The 22284-nt window shown below is 31.6% G+C and overlaps 2 protein-coding genes across 2 annotated transcripts; both read right to left on the bottom strand.

The window, feature by feature from the left end:
- Window positions 1–7548: 7548 nt before the first annotated feature.
- Window positions 7549–17366, bottom strand: LOC123221466 (plastid-lipid-associated protein, chloroplastic-like). The gene is made up of 2 exons (XM_044644314.1): window positions 17200–17366; window positions 7549–7828 (listed from the first exon to the last, which is right to left on the bottom strand). Exons 1-2 carry the CDS (start codon window positions 17364–17366, stop codon window positions 7549–7551), a joined length of 447 nt encoding a protein of 148 aa, XP_044500249.1.
- Window positions 17367–17601: 235 nt separating this feature from the next.
- LOC123220969 (protein PELOTA 1-like) lies at window positions 17602–21974 on the bottom strand. The gene is made up of 3 exons (XM_044643602.1): window positions 21765–21974; window positions 21586–21668; window positions 17602–18420 (listed from the first exon to the last, which is right to left on the bottom strand). The coding sequence occupies exons 1-3, from the start codon at window positions 21813–21815 to the stop codon at window positions 18312–18314; spliced, it is 243 nt and encodes an 80-aa protein (XP_044499537.1). The 5' UTR covers window positions 21816–21974; the 3' UTR covers window positions 17602–18311.
- Window positions 21975–22284: the final 310 nt, after the last annotated feature.

Below are 22284 nucleotides of genomic sequence, written 5' to 3' on the forward strand. Positions count from 1 at the left end.
AATGTTTATAAATAGATTAATAAAATTTTAAAGTTAACCAAAAAAAAAAAATTGAAAAACCAGTTTACCTTAGGTGAGAAATAGTCCTTGGGCCATTCTTTGTTGGGCGGGAAAATTATATTAACATGTGGGAAATCATTTAATGCAATCCCACCAACTATGCCCATGTGGTCCACCACACATTTAACATTATCTTTATTATTTAAGTACGGATGCCTTTATTGTTTTTTTGTAAGTATCATTTACAAAAATTTAGGTTATTAATTAAAATAGGTAAAAATTTTTCCGCTTATACCTTTTTAGGCAAATGCACAGTAGTTTTACTTTTATAAGCAAATTTTTTTATAATTCCAAAAATACCCTCCCAGCCCTGTATACGTAGGCACTTGAAGGAAGGTTTGAGTGCGTGGGTGCGTGCAGAGTGCGTGGGTGCGTGCAGAGTGCGCGCGGAGTGCGTGGGTGCGTGCGGAGTGCGTGGGTGCGTGCGGAGTGCGCGCGGAGTGCGTGGGTGCGTGCGGAGTACGCGCAGAGTGCGTGAGTGCGTGTGGAGTGCGCGGTGCACACAATACATGCGCAGTGCGCGCACTGTACACAGTGCACTGTGAGTGTGCAGTGCGCGCACAATGCACAGTGTGCAGTGCACTGTACATATATTTTTTTTATATATATAATATTATATTATTATATATATTTATTATATTATAATATTATATATATAATATATAATAATATAATATATATTTAAAAATTATTATTATTATTATTTATATATATTATATTAAATATTTTAATATTTAATATATATTTTTTTATATTATTTAATATATATATATATATATATATATATATATATATATATAAGAAAGGGTGCGCGCGCACCCTCACACTTTGTTTATATATATTAATCAGGGTGCTCGCACTACTCACTCACAGCACGCACTGCGTGCACCGCACGCACTGCGCACACCGTCCCCGACTACGGAGATTTTTTTCATCCCCATCCCCACCCCTTTCTTCATTTTTATCGGAGAATCCCCTCCCCGTTAGGGTCGAAGAGAGTCAGGGTCCCTAAAATCAAGTATAAATTGCCATCTCTAATCATGGCTCAGGGCCCTTGACATCGGTCACATGAACCACGAGTTTGGCATAACTCGTAATTTTGTGAGTCATGGCCCCATTAGTTATACCAAAATCAAGTGATCCGAGTTTGACATGTTTAATTTTTAAAACTCAATTTATTATACAATTAAAAATTCTCTTTAGAGTTAAATCTTGAAGATGACTATGCATAATAATTATAGACAAACAACTAAGTGGATTACAACTAACAAAATTTATTGCTATTTTATTAATTTATATGTCAGACATAATATGTCAATCAACAGTATCTTTGGTGATATAAATAATTGAGATGTAAGCCAAAACATGAATGCACCTGACAAAATTAAGGGAGTTTAGTTGAAACTGTTTGTTTAATACGTGGAATTATGTGAAAAAATCTTGAAGCAACATCAGAAAATATATTTTTATATTAAAAAAATCATGGCCGTCCAATTATTGATGGGGAAATTCAAAATTTCGGGGGATGAGAAAATACAAGCTTAAGGATTCCCTGTATATAAACGCACTACTTACAGTTCTTACTCTCTTTTACTGTCTGCCTGATTAAGGTCTTTCTTGACATGAGCGTGTGAAGCACTTCAACGACTGGAGCTTCAAGTGAGGTAACAGAATTCTCCACTTCAAGGTATTCATATTTGTAACTTATTAATATATTATTAACTTTTTTTATGAATATATCGAATTATATATTTTTTATTTATGAAATTGAACCTCTAGATTTTTTTAATAAAAGAGATTAAGTTTTTAATATTTTTAATTGCATATATCAAACAAAAATAATTAATATTGTTTATTTTGTTTTAAATGTAAGAATATTAGTTTGATACTTTAATTAAAAAATAATAAAGTTTAGTTTCTTCCGGAAGAAAAAGAAAACTAAAAGTCACATTGGCATTTTTTTTTTTAAATGAGCATATGTGTGTATATATATATATTGATGTAAAAAGCTACATTGGTATTGCTTTTTATTTTAAAACATTAAAGCACTCAAAAGAAGTATGTAGATGAGTATATCTATAGATGGGTATATATATAATTATAGGATAACATTATTTAGAGGTATTCAACGACAATATACCAAATTATATATATTTTTAAATTAAAGAATTAAACTTTTAAATTTTATTATTTAAATTATCAAATTTTATTATTAAAATAATTAAATTTCATTATTTTTTTAATTAATGATACCAAATTAATCACTTTGTTTTTAAAATAAACCAAAATAAATAATACTAATTATGTTTGTTTGATATCTTTAGTAAGATATACATAAAGTTTGATCATTTTATTAGGGAAATATGAATTTTTAGTTTCTTTAATAATAAAATATAAGATTTCAGTTATTTTAATAAAAAAATTGATAAACCAATGCTTATTATAATAAAACTATGTATATTTAGTTTTAAATATTTAATTAGATACTTAAATGATTGTTATCATAAGATTGTATAATTTTATATTAAGGATAAAGTCACATAAGACTAAATATCCAATTAAATAATCAAAGTTGGGTTATTATATTTATATTTATTTAATTTTGCTAAAATTTTTATTAACATAGTATGCAATACTAAGGTTCCTTTCTCAACCAATCTTTGATTGTTATTATTATTTTTTTTCCAAAGATATTTCCAAAGAACATTCTATGGTAAGGTATGGCTATTTAGAAAAAAAGGGAAACGGGAACACACCTCTTCATGAGGCTGCAGCCAATGGGAACCTGGAGGCCGTGGAGGCTTTGGTCGGACATCATCGGAGGCTCCTCGAGGAAGATATTGAAGATCCACCTAGGGAAAAGCTCCAAGAGGCTGTGAATGAGGATAAAGAAACCCCGCTTTTTCTTGCTGCTGCATTTGGGAAAACAGAGGTGGTGAAGTTTTTAGCTGAAACATCATTTGAATCTCTCACAAAAGATTAATATACCAAGAAGAAAAAGGAAGGACTGAAGAAGAAAAATATTCTAAGCTTAAAAATATTCACCGCCAAAACATACGCTCCATCAAGGTAAAGCCCAAACCTAAAGCCTCCAATGAACTGCCTGGTGCCATTCAAGGTGAAATGATATCAGAGCCAGAGCCTGATGCCTCCATTCTGCACGTTGCCATCACAGGCCACCATTTTGGTCTCTATCTCTACTCACCTAGCTTCTTTAACTTTGCTTTGAAATGAAATATATATTTGATGTGCTTTCTTTTCAAATATTCTCAGAAACGGCTCTATATTTACTGAAGATGGATGAATCCTTAGCAGCACTCAAAAACCTAGATGGCCAGACCTCTCTTCACCTACTAGCAACCATGCCCTCAGCTTTCGAAAGTGGATATCAATGGGGCAGATTGTTCTACAGATTCATATATTTCTGTAAGTATATTTTCACCTTTCCATAATTCTATTAAAGATAATGTATGCATAAGGATATGTTAAAAGGACCTTTTGTATCAATTTATAGGCCTTCCTGACGGTGACAATGCAGATGATGGTAAAAAAGCTGCTAAAAAAATTTCAAAAGGTAAAAAATTTATTTTGTTCGATTAACAGATATTCTATATAATTTCTTTCTTCGTCGCTAAACACGAACAGGGTGGCTTAAATTACTGGAAAAAATCTGTGCACGAGTAAGGGGTGACATCTTGAAAGAAAAGAGAAAGCATAAACTTGCTTTCAAACTAGCGGAGACACTGATAAAAAGATATTCTTCTTGGGATGAAATCATTCCGTTTGATAAAGACCACTCTTCACAAGGAGATTATGAGCCAATCCCGTTATTCCTGGCGACTGAAAACGGAATAGTAGAAATTGTGAACAAGATACTGGAAGTATGTCCCCAGCTAGTTGAGCATTGCAATGATCTGGGTCAGAACATACTGCATGTGGCAATTAAGCACCGTCAATATGAAATCTTCAATCATGTGAAAAATATGGAAATACCAATGACAAAGTTAGTCCGAAAGGTTGACAAAAATGGCTACACCATCTTACACCATGCTGCAGACATGAAAAGAGAGACTACAAAGCGTCACCTAGCAGGACCTGTATACCAACTCCAGGAAGAGATAAAGTGGTACAAAGTAAGCCCCCTGGCTCTTTCTTCTACAAGATTTTTACCTAATAAACGTGTTTATATGTAAGTTATGTTTCTATATATGCAGCGTGTAAAGGAGATCACGCCCGCCCACTACGCCATGTTTCGCAGCAAGAACGGAAAGAAGACTGGCGACGAGCTATTCAATTTGAAGCACAATAAACTACTCGTGCAAGCACAGACTTGGCTAAAAGGCACTTCTCAGTCTTGCTCTGCAGTGGCTGTTCTCGTTGCTACAGTGGTCTTTGCAGCTGCGTACACTGTGCCTGGAGGTTTTAATGAACAGGGGTATCCAATTTTCCTCAACAGCACTCTCTTCTTGCTTTTCACAGTCATGGACGTTTTTGCTTTGCTCCTTAACCTCCGTTGTAATGTTCTTGTCCATCCTCACATCTTCTTTTAAGTATGATGAATTCGTCCACCAACTCCCCCATAAACTCACAATAGGCTTCACCTTGCTCTTCATTTCATTGGCTGCAACAATGATTGCATTCGCAGCAACATTATTGCTCATAGTTCGTTTGGAAAAGCGACATTGGACCACCACTCTCCTTTATACTTCTGCATTTTTTCCTATCAGCATATTTGTGCTAATTAATTTTCCCATGTATGCTGCATTTGAGAATACTTTGCTCAAGTTGTATCGTAGATTGTTTAAGATTTGGCGTGTCAGCTTCCAGACAGCGTTCCTTTGCAGACAAAGCAGCTCCCAAACAAACCGAATCGCACACGAAGCAGCTTGAGAACGATGGTCAATTGTCAGAGGAGACTGTTAACGATAATAAGCCCGAGCTCCCAGTCTGACATTTATGTTAGTTGAGGCTGATAAGTGTATAAGACATTACAAACTAGTATGACCCTGTTTTCATTATCCTGAGTTTCATCAAGTCAACAGTGAGTGTCAAATAAGAGAGTATTTTACTCTTGTTCTGTTAAAATTTTATGTCAAACAAGAGAATATTTTACTTTTTGTCCTGATAAATTTTATGCAAGTACTAGGTTTTTTTTAAGAATATAAATTTAAAATATTTAATGTATTTTTATCATGTTTAATAACATGCTTATTTTCCAAGTACCAATTGTCTCCATATATTAATTCATATACTGTGAATTTTATTGAATTCAATATTAGAGGCTTGTATAATTTCTCCATGTAATACCACTTTCTTGTCTCCATTAGAATAATTAATTAACAGTACCAAATCAGATAATCATGTTTCTGAATCATTCAAACCCATGTATTATTCACAAGTCTAAGAGAAGAGGATTGGTTTCCATCTAAGAGAACCAGAAAATTATGATAATATAAGTGAACTTATTAGGCGGGCTCATGGCGTTAGGAGAGAGCTTCCTTGATGAACACAAACACACTGCCTGCGTCTCCCCTGGAAATATGAAGCTCTTCACCCAGCTATGATGTTAGCAACCAAGACTGCACATCGCTGTTAGAGATTGAGATGAAGCTGTATCTTGGACTGGTAAAAAAGCCTTTCAATGGGGAAAGGTCAATCTTTTGTCCCAGAAATTCGTCATTGTCAGGTAAAACCATAGAGTCTGATATCATTGTTAGGTAAAACTATGGAGTCCGATATCTGAGGAGTCTCGATGATGTCTTCTTCAATCTCGATCTAAACACACAGAAATGAAATGGCCAATTAGAGATGAACCCAGACTTACAAATCTGGACGCGAAACCTGCACACGCTTGGGACTTGGGACTTCATATTTGGCATTGGTACTAATGGAGGTTGCAGCCGATGGCCACACATATCCAAAGTCAGATTCTTAGATAGGGTTGGAGACATAATCAAGCTTAACTAATCCAAACTCGATTGTCAATTTGACTCGAACGGCTCAAAACAAGCATAGTTTTGGTGAGTTCGAATCTAACGATTAATTTTGTACTCGAACTTGAGGGCTTTCAGCTCACTAAATTCTTAAGCCTAGAAGAGTTTGATTCAGCTACAACCGAAGAGTTCTAGTCCATTTTGACTCAGCTACATTACTATTACAGTCGAATTCCAGCTCAGTTCCTTTTAGACTGAAATTTGAGCGTAGCTTCTTCTAAATTGAACCAAACTCCAAGGTAATTTGAGATAAACTTGACTTGAATCCATCTCCTAATAAGGGGAATATCCGGGTATGATCAAGGACCAGTTTATATTGTTTCGAATCCCAAAAAATCATCTGACGATTGACTAGCAAAACTCAAACTTAACTATAAAACAATTTAACTTTATATTTTATTGGCCAAAAGACTTATTTTCACTTAAGGTATAGTGAAAATTCAAAGTAAACCTTACTAACTATCTAAAACCTAAATACTCACCTATCCGTTAGTTTTGGCAATTACAATCAGAGGTAAATCCTCATTTAAAGATTTTTATTTAAATAAAGAAAAATTGATTTTATTTTAACCCCTTAGTTTTAAAAACTAATCATTTTCCCCTAGTTTATTTAAACAAACAAAAATTAATTTCTTTTTTCCCCCTTAGTTTTAAAAACTAACCATTTTCCCTTAACTCAAATTTTGAAACATTGCATTTACACCCCCAAAAGCTTAATTCCATCTTTCCAACGGTCGTACTTTTAGCATTCCTCCTTGGCGACATCTCCCCTCCCTCCATGGTGATTTCCCAGAGTGGAAACCAACGAAAAACTGATTGAAATGGTCAGATTTTCTCACATGGATCTGTGCGATGCAACATTGTCTGATTGATTTGTGTGTCAATGATGAACTGATAGTTGCACGAGTTTGTATGATTTTTGCATAGATCTGTGTGAGAAAATCTAGCCATTTCAACCATATTTTTGGTGATTTTGGCATCGGGAAACCACTATGGAGGGACGGGAGATACTGTCGAAGAGAAACTTCATAAAGAACAGTGGCCGGAAAGATAGAATGAAGTTTTTTGGATGTAAATGCAATGTTTCAAAGTTTGAGTTAAACAAAAATGATTAGTTTTTAAAACTAAGGGGAAAAAAGAAATAACTTTTCTTTGTTTAAATAAAAAATTTTAAATGATAATTTTATCCTCGACTGTAATAGCCAAAACTAATAGATGTGTGAGTATTTAAGTTTCCAAAAGTTAACAAATATCACATTGGGTTTTCACTATACCTTGGGTGGGAATGAGTAGTTTGGTCTATTTTATCCGAACCACTCAATCTTGACTACCCAGTTTCAAATATGATATATCATCTTAAATAAATCAAAGATTCATATCAACTCAAGCACTAGCAAGCCATAAAAATACCCAATTTTTAAAACAACCAAATTCAATCCCTTCACCATAATTTTCCCACAAACCATAAAAGGGAAACAAGCACTTACGCAAGAATCTATTTGCTGTTAAGCAAAGTTAACGCCTCAGTTGGTGCGGGAGTCGGATTCTTAGCTTCAAGATGTCTAATAAGATCAACGATCTCCGTTCTCGTTTCGCTAGTCGTTGTCAACCCGCGATCAGTCCCATAGAACGAATCAATTAACGCCTTCTTCAAGTTTTCAATTTCCGTCATTTCTACGGGCTTCTCCTCCTCTGTTACGGCCACGGCGGCACCTTCGTCCTCCTTATCGGGATACCATTCGTCATAGTCCACGGCCCGAGCCACGAACACCGGCCTTGCGCTCAGCTACTTCTCAGTGATTCTCTGCGAAATTTTGATCGAGTTTAGAGGAAGAATCAAAGGCTTCACAGTAGTGAGATGCTGATGAGGTGCCGTTAAAGAAACGGTTTTGCATGGGAATTGGGTGAGTTGAGAGAGTGAAGCCATTGACTCTTCAGTTTGTTGATTACAATGAGAAGTCTGTAAATAGACGAGCAGGCGATAGGCCAGAAATAGCATGGGCACTAGGTTTTGTAACCGGCCAAAGGCCAAATAACTAGGTCCCACCCAATGTTTACTGAATTTACAAAGTCTCACCGATAAGTTTGAAAAAGCTAAACACTCACCCATTACCATATCTGTTAGTACATGTTAATATATTCTGTTAATTTTCAATTAAATTACTGATTTATCCCTAAATAAAAAATGATTCCCAAATACTTAATTTTAACTCAAAGGACGTAAACCTATGTAAAACTTTCCTTCAATTTTTTTTTTTTCAAATGCTTGTTTTTTTTCCTATCTTGACTCAGCAGACCCAGAAAATCTCCCCTCTTTGAATTTCCATCTCTGACTAAAATCTCCTTTCATAAGTTTTCCATACCTGTTTTTCTAGGTAACATATGTCAACATCCAATTGACAGATTAATCATCATCCCAGACATGGTGGACTGTTGTAACTGTTGATGGTCACCAAACCGGAAAGAAAGATGAAAAGATTGTGAGAAATGGACAAAAGCGTGGAACTGTGGAAGTGGTATAAATATGGAGGTGGGTGAAAGGAAACTTTCTTTCCCTTTTTTTCATATAAATGCTTGAATTTCCATCTCCAACTTTCTTTGAATTTTTTTTCTAGTCGAAGATGAAAATTCAAAGAGTCAAGAAAGGAGAAATCAAGCATTTAAAAAAAAAAAATTGAAAGAAAGTTCAATGTTTGCTAGATGGATTTACGTGCTTTGAGCTGTAATTGAGTATTTGGGAATCATCCTTTGAATAAGGGTAAATCAGTAATTTAATTTGAAAACTAACAGAAGGTTTGACAGATATGAGTGATTAGTGGGTAATTGGGTTTTCAAACTGAACAGGTGGAAATTGTCATTTCAGGTGGGAGCCAAAACGCTATTCCCAACCTAGGTTTAGCTTTAATATACTTTTATTCACTAATTTTTGAAAATTCAAATGTCCATCTATTTGTTAAATTTTACCATTATTATCAGGAATAAAATCATTTAGCTAAAAATTAAAAAAAACTAAAATTTTATTACATTTTCTACCGTAGTTTAAAAATTTAACAATTTTTCTCTATTCAAAGTTTGAAAAGTGTCAATTTCCTCAATGAATTTTTTTTCTTCTTCTCTTGAATGACCATTCATCACCTTCGGCCGTCAGCTCTCTCCCTCCTAGTCACTCTTCCTTCTCTCTTCAATCATCTTTATCTTCAACAAAGACAATTAGAGAGGGAAGAGAGAATAACGGGAGAGAGAAAGCTAATGATCAGAGAGAACGAATGGTTGCAAAAGATAAAGATTTAGAACTAAAGAGATGAATTTAAAAAGCTAGGGGGCAGTTGTATACCACAAAAAGATAAAAGCTTGCAAACCTTGACTTGAGGGAGGGGAGAAACTCAACTTTTAAATTTGGAAAATATAAGATTGGAAGATATAAATATAAAATTTAAAATTTAAAGATAATCCTAAAATATAAGTTTCAATAAAATTTTTAAATCATTATTTAATTCTGATAATAATAATAATACTTAATAAATAAATATATATTTAAATTTTTATCAGATAAATAAATATTTAAATTTTTTAAAATTAATGGGATATAACCCGAATTTACACAAAACCTTGGCCTTCGTGATATCTCGATGTTGTCTAGATGAAACTTTGGGACGAGGACTTTGTCCTTGGACACAATGGTTTTGTTTCGTGAGATTGTGAGGGTAATATTGGGTTTAGAAGGTTGATGTCCAAATGGGTTGGATTATTGACACGTGGATGTTAAATTGAGATTTGATGTAAGGAACGATTTGTATTTTATTCAGAATTAGTTGGCATGTAACAACACAATCATGTTGCTTTTGTGAGAAAAAATTAAGGTCTAGAATTTTCTTTTCCGATTGGGCAACAGAATATCCTGCTAGTTAGTGTGACATAAATTTAAATCAAATTAAACTCAAATAAAAACTTACTCAAGCTTGATTTAAAATTCAAATAGAGAATTTGAGTTTGATTTGATCAAATGGTGAACATTAATTTTATAAATGATATTGAATGGTAAAAAAAAATAATAATAAGAAGAAGATGATCACTAAAAAAAACTGTTGAAAAAAAGGGAAAAATCTTATAAAAAAGAAGAAAGAGTTTCAACAAGCCTTTGAACTCATATTAAGCTATCAAATTGTAACTTAATCTGTACTCAACTTTGGAAAAGCCACATTGGACCACCACTATCATTTATACTAGTACATTTTTTTCTCTTAGGATTTTTACACACACAATTTCCTATTTATGTTGCAATTGAGAAAACTTTACTCTTAAGTTGTATCATAATTTGTCTAAGAATCTGCATGTCACAAAGCCTCCACTACACATTGCAACTTTAGAACGAGGTCAATTGTCTAAGAAGAATCTTAATCATAACAAGGCGAGCTCCCTAGTCTGAGGGATTTATATAAGTTGTCCTAAGGCTAAATAAAGGAGGATAATATGTCTCTAATCCAATAGATATTACAAATGAGAGGAAATTCTGTTTGACCAAGTTAAGAATAAGTGTCAAATAAAAAAAAAATTTAGTCTGTTCTAATATAATTTTATGCAAATGATGGGTGTCTTTTAGATGGTATGTTATGTTAAGTCTATAAATTCAAAATATTTAATCTATTTTTACGATGATTCAATAAGATTTTTAGTTTATTTTCCAAATATTAATTCTCTTCATATATTAATTTTTGTCATTTGTTTATTTTAGAAACTTCTATTGAACTCAGTATTAGAGGCTTGTATAATTTCTACATATATATTTCAACTTCTATTCTCCAACTGAATAGTTAATCAATAGTACCAAATCATACAATCATGTTTTTGAGTCATTCAAACCCAAGAATTATTACTCAAATCCAAGAGAAAAGTAGTATTCATATAAGGGAACTAGAAACTTATTGGGCGGATTCATGGCGTTAATGGAGACCTTCCTTCCTTGATAAAGTATTTTTTGAACACAAACCCATGAGTATAGAAAGGCAAGAGGCAAGACGCAAAGAGACAGTGAAGGGATCACTAAAGTTATTGCATGGTAGCCATAGAAGAGTCCTCTTATGATCCGAGAGAAGAATTCAGAGCCTTCATGGTTGAGAAGATATTGGCAAAATGGATTGAAGAAGCCAAATATCTTTGAAGGCTGTTGAATTATTATATGTCCATGAATTCCAAGGAGCATTATGGGATTATTCTTGAGGTTTTTTATGGCGTTTGTATTAGTTTGTTTGGTAAATGCCATTAAGATTATTTTTAAAATTAATTTAGAAACTATAGCCCTATTTTTCAATAAGCATGCATGCTTGTAAGAATATTATTACCAATTTTGTAATTATAACTCAAAGAATGACCTTATATATACTTTCAATTATATTATAATGATATTGTACTAACTAATTTGTTATTTTTTATAATTAGATTAGATTACCACTTCATCTATAAGTTACGATGCACATGGCTCTCAAACTTGTAATAGTTAAGATAAGAATCTTAATATATAAAACATTGTTTATGTATCCCATCAATAACCACCTTTGAAGCATGCTTTACTTATGGGTTTGTGTTCACTATCTCCCTGATATGAAGAATAAGTTATAACACATTTTCCAATGACTATGTGTCAATCCACAAAGTTACAAAACTCGTAAGCAGTTAAGATGTGAATTTTAATAAATAAACACATTATTCATATGCCTAATTGGTATTTATTTTTGAAAGCATGCTTTACTTATAGGTTTGTGTTCATTGTCTCAGTAGCATGGAGAATAAGTTATTTTGCACTTTCCAATGAATATGTGACAATGCACACAAGTCCAAAACTTGTAAGTGGTTAAGATAAGAATTTTTACATATAAACACATCATTCCGATGCCCCATCGGTATCCACCTTTGAAAGAATGCTTTACTTATAGGTTTGTGTTTACTACCTCACAGACGTGAAGCACAAGTTATTATTAACGCCTTTTTCATAGGTCCCAAACTTGTAAGTTGTTAAGATAAGAACCTTAATATATAAACACATTATTCATTTGCCCATCAATATCCACTTTTGACAGCATCCTTTATTTATGGGTTTGTGTTCAATGTCTTATATACATGGTTATAAAGTATTTTTTAATGAATATGTTTCATTGAGTTTTAATACTTATTGTTGGGATTGACAATCAAGGGACTAAATGTATGACTTACGAAGACATGCGAAATGACTCTAATATTATTATTGCTAACATTCATATTTAATAAATTGGCCCACTATTGGGATATTGTCCGTTATGGATACACAATCCATTGCTTTTGAACATATGCAAAGTGTTGTTCTTTAACGATTTAGGATCCCACAGACTACTAAGCTACTCTTGTCTTAGCAAGACTACGTATTGTGGATGTTCATACATACTCAATATATCTCCCATGTTTTACCTATATGAGATTTGTCTTGAGATGTTATAAAGTAGTCCAATTTTGGGTGAATCCAATTATCGGTTTATTTCTAATTCATTTGATTATAAACTATTAATCATCTTTTATGTTTATTATACTTTCACAATAGTAAAAATAAGAATGAACTTTATTTTTATTGCAGGGTTTTGAAAACCAGACGGACCGGCCAGTTTACTTGGTTGAACCAGATAACAGCTACAAGTTTGGTCCAATTTACTTTATAAACTGGGTTAATTATTGATTCGATCAAATTTGGTCAAAATTGACGAACTGGATGAATCGGTTGAAACCGGCAGAACTAGGTTTAACCAATTTGCATTTAATATACATTTTTGTCAACGTGATTGCGAGCCCTAACTTGTAAAACTTATCCCCCTTTTCATATTTTGCGCATTTTGGAACAGAGGCAGGGGCTTCAGTTCTTCATTTCAGTTCTTGTAAAACTTATCCCCCATTTGGAACAAAGGCGGCAGCTTCAGTTCAATTTGGAACAAAGGCAACGTGGTTGTCTGCCAATGGAAATCTTGCCCCGTATTGCAACTGCACCTCCCTCTGGTTGCAGAGAGATGCCAAATAGCCCAAATTGTACAATTTAAAATTGGGAAGTAAGCTGAGTTGTCTCTGCTGCTTTGTTATAGAAACACTCATTTTTGAAAATTCCTAGCAACATATATAGTTCTATAGAATGCCACACTTCTAAGATCCCATCTTTTATTCTCATCATTAAACTGAGGCCCCCATCCATGATAACACTTCAAGCGATATATCATAAGTGTTATATAGTTTTTTTTTTTTTTTTTAATATGAAGAGTGGTTGGAGCATCCATGTGTGAATTATTTGATTAAGATATTTTAAATTGTTTTTTTGTTTTGTTTTGTTTAGGTTCTTTTTAATGAATTGAAATTTATGTTTCAAAGAAGCAAATATATCTTCTTGTTGTTGATGATTGTACACATTTGTTTTTAATGAATTCACATGGATTATGTTTAAAACATGTACTAAATTATTGATATTATTTAATAAATTCATTATAATTTGATAATAGGTTGAATTGGTCAAACCAGTTAGTCGAATCATGAACTAATAAAATAATCGGTTCAATCACTGATCCGGTTTTAAAGACCTTACTTTATTATATTCTCACTAATAGTATCAGCGGGCTTTATCAATTATCTAAGCCAAGTAACAATACTTAGCATCCTCAAGTAATGTGGGATGTTTATATATATTCAATATTTTTCTCATACTTTATTAATATGAGATTTGTTTTGGGATATGAATTATAACACTAATAAAACTATGCATACATATTTTGAATATACAAAAACAATACACAAATGATATATCATCGTGCGATTGAGTAATTTTGAATTAAAGAGAAAATAACATTCAAACACATGATTACACATCATTTATATATCTATTTTGTATATTCAAAATATATACATATAATATTACTCATTACAACGTAACCCAATTTTGAGAATGATCAATATCTTTTTATTTGTATTATATATACTTTCATCATAGTAAAATAAGAATGAATTTTATCTTTATTATATTTCTTTAGCCCATGAAGAATCTCAACCATAGGGGCATTCAAGTGAGCTCGTAAAACTCTCCACTTCTACGTATTTGTATTAGCAAATTGTTAATATTTTACTAATCCTTTTTTTATAAATATGTCGAACTATACCAACATTTACTTTTATTTTTTAATAAAATGAACCAAACACTTATATTTTTCTATTGAAAGAATTTAACTTTTAAATTTTTCTATATAAAGGACTAAATTTTTAGTATTTTTTTATTAAAGATACCAAATAAACACAATTAATATTGTTTGTTCAATGAAAAAAATCTAAAAGCTTGATTTAGGAAAATTTAAAAGTTCAGTTCCTTCAATAAAAAATTTGTTTTAAACGTTAAAATTTAAAAAAACTGAGGTAGCTAGGTCAATGAGGGCTAATGACCCTATTGTCCCATCTAACTTATTATATATTTATAGGATAACATCACTTAGAGGTATCCAATAATGATATACTAAATTTTGTTTTTTTGTTCCACTGAAAAGACTAAATTTTCAAAGTTTACTATATAAATTATCAAACTTTCAAATTTTAATATTAAAATAACTAAATTTTTACTATTTTTTATTTAATGTATCAAACTAATCACTATGCTACTAAAATAAAACAAAATCAACAACACTACTTATGTTTGTTTGGTACATTTAATAAGATTTACCAAAAGTTTGGTTTTTTAATAGAACATTTTGAAAATTTACTTTATTTAATAGAAAATTTTGTTATTTCAATTATTTGAATAAAAAAATTATAGATCAATTCCTATAAATATTTCAACAAAACTATGTACAATTAGTTATGAGTATTTAATTGGGCACCTAAATGATGTGTTACAATGTGATTGCATATTTTAAATTAAGATAAAATATTATTTAATCATATAATGACAGATTATCTAGATACTTAATTGAATACTCAAAACTAAATACACAATGTAGTACTCAAGTATAATTATCTCTATAGTTATTTAATTTTGCTAAAGTTTTATTAACATTGTATTGGTATACAATGCTAAAATTCTTTTGTCTGAGACAAAATTTAAAGTGATTTTTTTAAGCTCAGCAAATTTTTCATTAATTATTTTTTGAAATAATTTTGGCCTTCTGTTAAATTAGTTTACTTTAGCTTCGACTACTTCAACTGAAGCAAGTAGCCAGAATAGAACTGTATCCTCTATATATAAGGCATGCATGTGAAGCCAACCGACCAAAATTTTCTATTCTGTCACTCTATAGCATGAAATTTCAATCAGAAGGCTTCATGGACTCCATGTTTTTTTTTAAATTTTTTTGTTCACGGACTCCATGTTACTTTCCATATTAGCCTAATGATAATCAATTAACAATACAAATATTCCCTATTTGGCTTCCAATCTTCTTCCTCCAGCCTTATCTAATCTCTTGAAGATATGTGCTTATGCTTTTAAGCTCAAAGACATAATCATGTTTGAGCTGACCCGCTTGCCAAATTTTATCAATCATGTATCATTTTTATCATATTTTCATCACCTTTTATCTTATATATACTTTCAATCATATTATATTGATATTGTTTTATTATTTCTTTTTTATAAATAGAATCAGTGGCCACTTTGTCTATAAAACATGATGCATAAGGATCTTTAATACACAAACATATTATTCATTTACCACATTTGCTTTATTTATAGGTTTGTGTTTACTGTTTCACATATATGAAGAACAATTATAACATTTTTCCTAATGACTATACGTTATTTAGCTTTATTTTTATAAGAGACTAAGCATATCAACCGATTCAATATTAAAATATTGTATGCTTAAACACATAATTTATCACAGTTTAACTTTTAAACTTGATAATCCAAAATATGTACACGTTTTGATAGTTTAAGCGCTAACAAATTAATAAACTAGTTTTGTTTTTATCATCTTTAAGCTATGTAAAATGCTCATACATATTCAACATATTTTCTGTACTTTGTCAATGTGAGATATCTCTTAGGGGGTGTTTGATTTGAACAATGTTTTATTATCGAAATAGAAAAATTACCTTGAAGATATATTACTTAAAAGATTACTAGGTATAAATAATTACTATATTTGATAAAATTTAATAGGTATAAATAATTATTGTGTTTGGTTAAAGGTAATAAAAAATTACTAGTAAATTATTTTACTTAAATACTCTTAAATATAATTATTTTTAAATATTTTTTATATTATTTGTCATATTAATTAAAACTAAATTTATTTTTGTCTCAAAAAATTAATAAATACTAATATAATTATAATAAAATCAAGATTACCTTGGTAATATTTAAATACTTAAAGTGAAAGTGGTAATTAGATTACCACCTATATTACATGTCACGTCAACGTAGGTAATAGAATATTACTGTAATTTTTTATTACTGACAAACCAAATAAGGAAATAAAAAATAGATTACCAAGGTAATCTTTAAAATAGATTACCAAAGTAATCTTTAAAACCGATAACCAAATGACCCCTTAAGATATTTTAACGTAACCTAGTTTTGGATAAAACTGAATAACTGTTTATTTTTAAATCGTTCAATTATAAATCATCAGTCATCTTTTATCTTTATCATACTTTGTAAAATAAAAATGAACTTTATCTTTATTATATTCTCACTTTATCATTTATTCAAGCAAAGTAATAATACTTTTTCATCTTCATTTACAAGGATAAAATCAATCCCTATATATATATATATATATATATATATATATATATATATATATATATATATATGTAAAAGGGTGCACATTGGTATCTTTTTTATATAACATCACTTTTAAGGTATTTAAATATGAGATATTAGATGGCTTTTGGTTTTTTTTTTAATTATTAAAAAGACTAGAATTTCAAAATGTTCTATTACAATAATCAAAATTTATTTATTTTAATTAAAACTAACCACTTGAATATAAATTTAATTTTGTTTAAGTTTTGATAATCCAATTAAATATATAAATAATATCACATCATTTGAATACTCAAAATTGAATATATAGACCATGTTCTTTCTTGTTTCTAAAACAAATTTTAAAGAAAATTTTTAATCTCAACCAAGCTTCTATTATTATTATGTTTTTACCATCTACAAGAAGCTCTTGATCTGACGAGTCGAGATGGGCTGTAAAACTGATTTTTAAGAGTCTTATCAGTCAGCCCTGAATGACGATTGGAAATCTCTGAAGGGCTTCCATGAGAAACATAAACGTTTGCTGTCATATCCTGCAACGACCTCCAGGGACCATGCATTTCACTTGGCTGTGTTCAGCCCAGAAAAAGAAAGAACCGCTTCAATCTTTACATAATATTTCCAAAGAAGATTTTATCATGAGGCATATCTCTTTATTGAAATATATTGAGTTGATGAGGGTGGAAATCAAAATCCATATTACATAAAATTAATTAGTTTGTATTAAAGTTTAATCCATTACATTTTAATACCAATCACTTTACTAACTTTTATTAAATGTGAAACTCTTTTTCATTTAGCCTCCAACACTCTTCAATCATGTGAAAAATAAGAAAATACTAATGACAAGGGTAGTTCAAAAGGTTGACACAAATGGCTACACCATTTTACACCATGCTGCGGACATGGAGGAAGAGACTACACAAATTAACCCTGAAGGACCTGCATAACAACTCCAGGATGAGACAAACTGGTACAAAATAAGCTCGGCCCCCTCTTTCTCCTACAAGATTTTTACCTCATAAATGTGCTTAAATGTAAGTTATGTTTCCATATACATGCAGCGTGCAGAGGAGGTAACACTCTTCCACTACGCCATGTTGCGCAACAACAAGGAAAACAAGACTTGCGAAGAGCTATTCAAAACGAAGCACAATGAACTACTCAAGCGAGCACAGCAAAGGAGAAAAGACACTCCTCACTCTTGCACTGCAGTGGCTGTTCTCGTTGCTATCGTGACCTTCTCAGCTGCCTACACTGTACCAGGAGGTTCCAATGAGAAGGGATTTCCAGTTTTCCTCAACAACACTCTCTTCTTGGTTTTCACAGTCATGGAGGCTATTGCTTTAACTTGCTCCTTGACCTCCATTGTAATGTTCTTGTTCTTCCTCACATAGCCTTATACGTGTGAAGAATTCCACTATAGTCTCCCTGACAGACTCACAATAGGCTTCGCCTTAATCTTCATTTCGTTGACTACAATAATGCTTGCATTTGCGACAACATTATTGCTCATAGTTTGTTCGGGAAAGCCACATTGGACCACCACTATGATTTACACTGCTGCATTTTTGACTGTCAGCATATTTGCGCTCACGAATTTTCCTCTGTATGCTGCATTTGAGAAAACTTTATTCAAGTTGTATCGTAAATTGTCTAGGAATCTGCATTTCAAAAAGCCTCCACCATACAGAGTAGCTTGGGGACGAGGTAAATTGTCCAAGAAGAATGTTAATCATAATAAGCGTAGGCTCTCAGTCTGAAGGATAAGTTGCTACAAGGCCAAACGAAGGAGGTTGATAAGTCTCTGGCGCAAGAGATATTACAAATTAGTGCAACTTTTGTATCAATTGTTTAGGGTTTGATCAAATCAAGTATAAGTATCAAATAAGTGAGTCTTTTACTCTGTTCTATTAGAATTTTATATAAATAGTGGGTATCTTTTAATTTGTATATTATCTTGTCTCCATCAATTCAAAACATTCGGTGTATTTTCATTATGCTCCAATAAGATTTTTAGTTTATTATCGAAACATCTACCCAATCCTAAGTATACTTCAAGAAACTCATATTGAATTCAATATTTGGGGATTGTATAATTTATATCTATATATATATATATATTCCAATTTTTACTCTCCTATTGAATAATTAATTAATAGTACTAAATTATACAATGATATGTTTGAGTCATTCAAACCCGTGTACTATTTCACTAATTTAAGAAAAGTGGTATATCAATGTTTTTAAAACCGAATCGATAGTCAAACGAAACATAATATTTAAAAGCCAATTAGAGTGTTGATATTTTATAAGGGTTTAAGTAATAAACTTTTAAATTGTTAATAATATATTGGTATTTGACAATTATATTAAATGTTAATGATAGTTTTGTGATTTTAATAAAAGCAAAACAATTAATTTCAGGACAATCAAATAAATTTTTTTGATAAAAATGGATGATGGGTAAAAATTTGACATTTTAAAATCTAAAGAGTAAAAAAGTGCTTTCGTAAAACATTGGGTGGGAAATCGTTATTTAACCAGTTTTGTCTAAATTCATATGTTTCTCCACCTCCTCTTATGAAGACCCACATCTTGGATCGGTCCATAGGTCGTAGCCTAAGGCTCTAGGCGTGTCTTGTAATTTTACTATCATGTCCTCATTGGTTGTACCCAAAAAAGGGACTATAGACTAGACTAATCTAGTTACAAATTTAGTAATTATTAATTATTTCTGTCAAAAATGGAAATGATCATCTAATAAGGAAGTTTAATACATTAAATAGTATGAATATGGAGAATCTACACACAATACGAATAACATTAATCATAAGATAATAATCATGTATCGTCTTCACGGTAAAATATGTCAATGTCAAATATCATTTTCTAATAAATGTTCATATCGTCGAATACTAGTTTGTCTAACCAATTTAGGCAAGCATTGTTCTAAGGATGTATTAGGTGTTAGAGCTCATAGTTTAGGATCCAATTTTTTATTCTCTAAAGACAATATTATCATTAGTGTTGGATATTCTGAACTAATAAATGCCCTAATCATCTTTGATTGACATTGTTTTAATGTTATGTTAGGTGTTAGAGTAGATTCCAAAAGGTTATTTTAACAATTATTTTAAAACTAAAATCAAATCATAATATAAAGTTATATCAAATCAACCACTCTGTTATGGAGTTTTACTATATCTTATGGTAGGATATCATCGACTAATCATTTCCCAAAAATGTGTCTTGGACTACTTACTATAACCATATCAATCAATTCTACTTATAAATTGAAGTCCTATGTTTCCATCATCATCTAAATAATTACAATTTCTTTTTTCTTCAAGATCTATGGAGCTTCAGTCTTCATCCTCTCCAATGAGTCCTTTCTTAAATAAATTCCAATGAGAGTAATGAATAAACTTACAAAAAGTTTCATCACAGTCAGATTAGTAACTCATCAGAAGTCTACGGCCATTAAAATCACATGGCAACAATATTTTACGGTGTTAAAATCACAGTCAGGGTATTCAATGACACAGAGGCAGTATTTTGTTCACATATATTGATATTTTGTTTACATGTAGCAATATGCTACTTACTATAAAAGATATTAAACTATATATTTATGTACTAAATTATTTAAAACATTGTTACAAAGATCCAAAAAATAATATATGTAAGCAAAACATCAGTCTGTTGAAGTTATTGATCCATTACCATACTGTGACCCTACCTTCCACCCACACACATTATCATATTATGTCAAAATTCCCAGTTTTACACACACAAAAGCAGATTCATAATTCAACCCACTGAAGCATGGACATTGAAGAAGAACCAATACATGCTACTTATAGCCAAATCAATAAAGTTACTAGGCTGGTACCCTAGCATGACCCTACCCTTCAGGAACATATTCTATCATGTCACATCAAATTTCCTATTGCTTTCAGAAAGTGATAGGACCTCGGTTTGGAAAGTGTACACAAGGAGACGTGGTTCCAACACCAGCCAAATGGACCAGTAAAGGAATGTGGCCGAGGGAGAGATTCTAACGATGTTGGGTGGGGGGAGAAGGGAATCTCACATGGACCTATGGGGTGGAAGAAGGGGGGAAGGCAGGAATAAATTAAGAAGGGATTGCGAAGCATTGAGCTGATTGAGAAGTTCCGGCTCCTTGATTTGCCGGACTTTAGTTGGTTAGCTTCTGCTGTTGATATTAATCATCTAGTGTGGACTCTGTAAAGATAGGAACTCTCGTTGATTATACATAAATAAATACATATATATGTATATATATCCACACACACAAACACATATATATTTGTGTGTGTGTGTGTGTGTGAATTAATGTTTTGTCTTCAATCCTGAGTATTGTTTGACTGTGAGTGCGGGTTGGCTGTTTTATGTTTTTGTGTGTGAGAAATTGGTGTGCTGAGAATTACCCAAAAATAAAATTGGTGTGTTGAGGAATTAGGTGCTGCAGGTTCAGGGTTCCATCAGAAAGCAAACAAAGCTGAATTACAACTGACCTATTAAAGCCAGAACAAGAACCAAACATCGCACTTCTAACTATCACATCAGTCCAGTAACGTTACCGGACCAGTACCATTCTGAGAACCTACCGCCTGAAACGCAACCTAATATATGATATCAAAAATACCAGTTTTTCACAAGAAAAAAAATCTGATTTTGAAACTGACCCATTATAACTGAGCATAAAAAGCCTGAAAACACATAAAAGATCTTTAAACAAAGAAAAATTACTACCTAACAGTTACAGCCATGACGGAGTCGCCAGGAGCTATGAGATTATACGCAAACCAAAGATCATCTGAATCCACTGGAACCATCTGGAAAAGGCGCAATCACCCATATATCAAATTCAATGTTACAACACGATACAGCATGAGTAAGCACGAAATTGAATTGGGTTTTGTAGATTTTACCTTGACGCTTCCAGGTCCACTGGGTACTAAATCTCTGCGTACGATTCTCATTCGTGCTTCGCTTCTTTATTTGGTTCTGTTTATGTTGTTTGTTTGCGTGCCTGTTTTTTCTTTCTTGAGTTATTGTTAGTGGTATTATTATATGAGAGAACTGGGAAATCCCAGAGAGAGGAATCCGGGCGCCATTTGGAATGAATTGAAGATAATGGACTGAGCTGAAATATAAATATTTGAGGGGCTTTCAGGAAGTAAAATGTCGTTAAAATATGTGAAAAGTCAAGTGTTTTTACTTAAATTTTGGTTATGTGTTAATAATTTTTTTAAAATTATTTTTTATTTTATATATTTTCATAATATAATTAATTAACACTATAATAATAAAAATATTTAAAAAGAAGTTGAATAACATGATAAAAAATTGAATAAATTACACTTTTTCTTTAAAGGTCAGAGTCAAAACACTTTTCAATTTCTAAATGATATAAATAAACATTTTTTCACTTAAAATAAATTATTTTAA

The sequence above is a fragment of the Mangifera indica genome, chromosome 7 (genome assembly GCF_011075055.1).
Source record: "Mangifera indica cultivar Alphonso chromosome 7, CATAS_Mindica_2.1, whole genome shotgun sequence".
NCBI classification, from domain to species: Eukaryota; Viridiplantae; Streptophyta; class Magnoliopsida; order Sapindales; family Anacardiaceae; genus Mangifera; species Mangifera indica.

Bases quoted from the DNA above. Each gene is read 5' to 3' on its own strand.
- LOC123221466 (XM_044644314.1), bottom strand. From the start codon at position 17,366: ATGCATGGTCCCTGGAGGTCGTTGCAGGATATGACAGCAAACGTTTAT. The intron at 7,829-17,199 runs GTAAAAACATAA...GCTGAGCGCAAG, and splicing joins TCAAGAGCTTCTTGTAGATG to GCCGGTGTTCGTGGCTCGGG.
- LOC123220969 (XM_044643602.1), bottom strand. From the start codon at position 21,815: ATGAGAATCGTACGCAGAGATTTAGTACCCAGTGGACCTGGAAGCGTC. The intron at 21,669-21,764 runs GTAAAATCTACA...CGCCTTTTCCAG, and splicing joins GTGGACCTGGAAGCGTCAAG to ATGGTTCCAGTGGATTCAGA. The intron at 18,421-21,585 runs GTAGTAATTTTT...TCTCAAATGCAG, and splicing joins GTCATGGCTGTAACTGTTAG to CATACAGAGGAAAATTCGTG.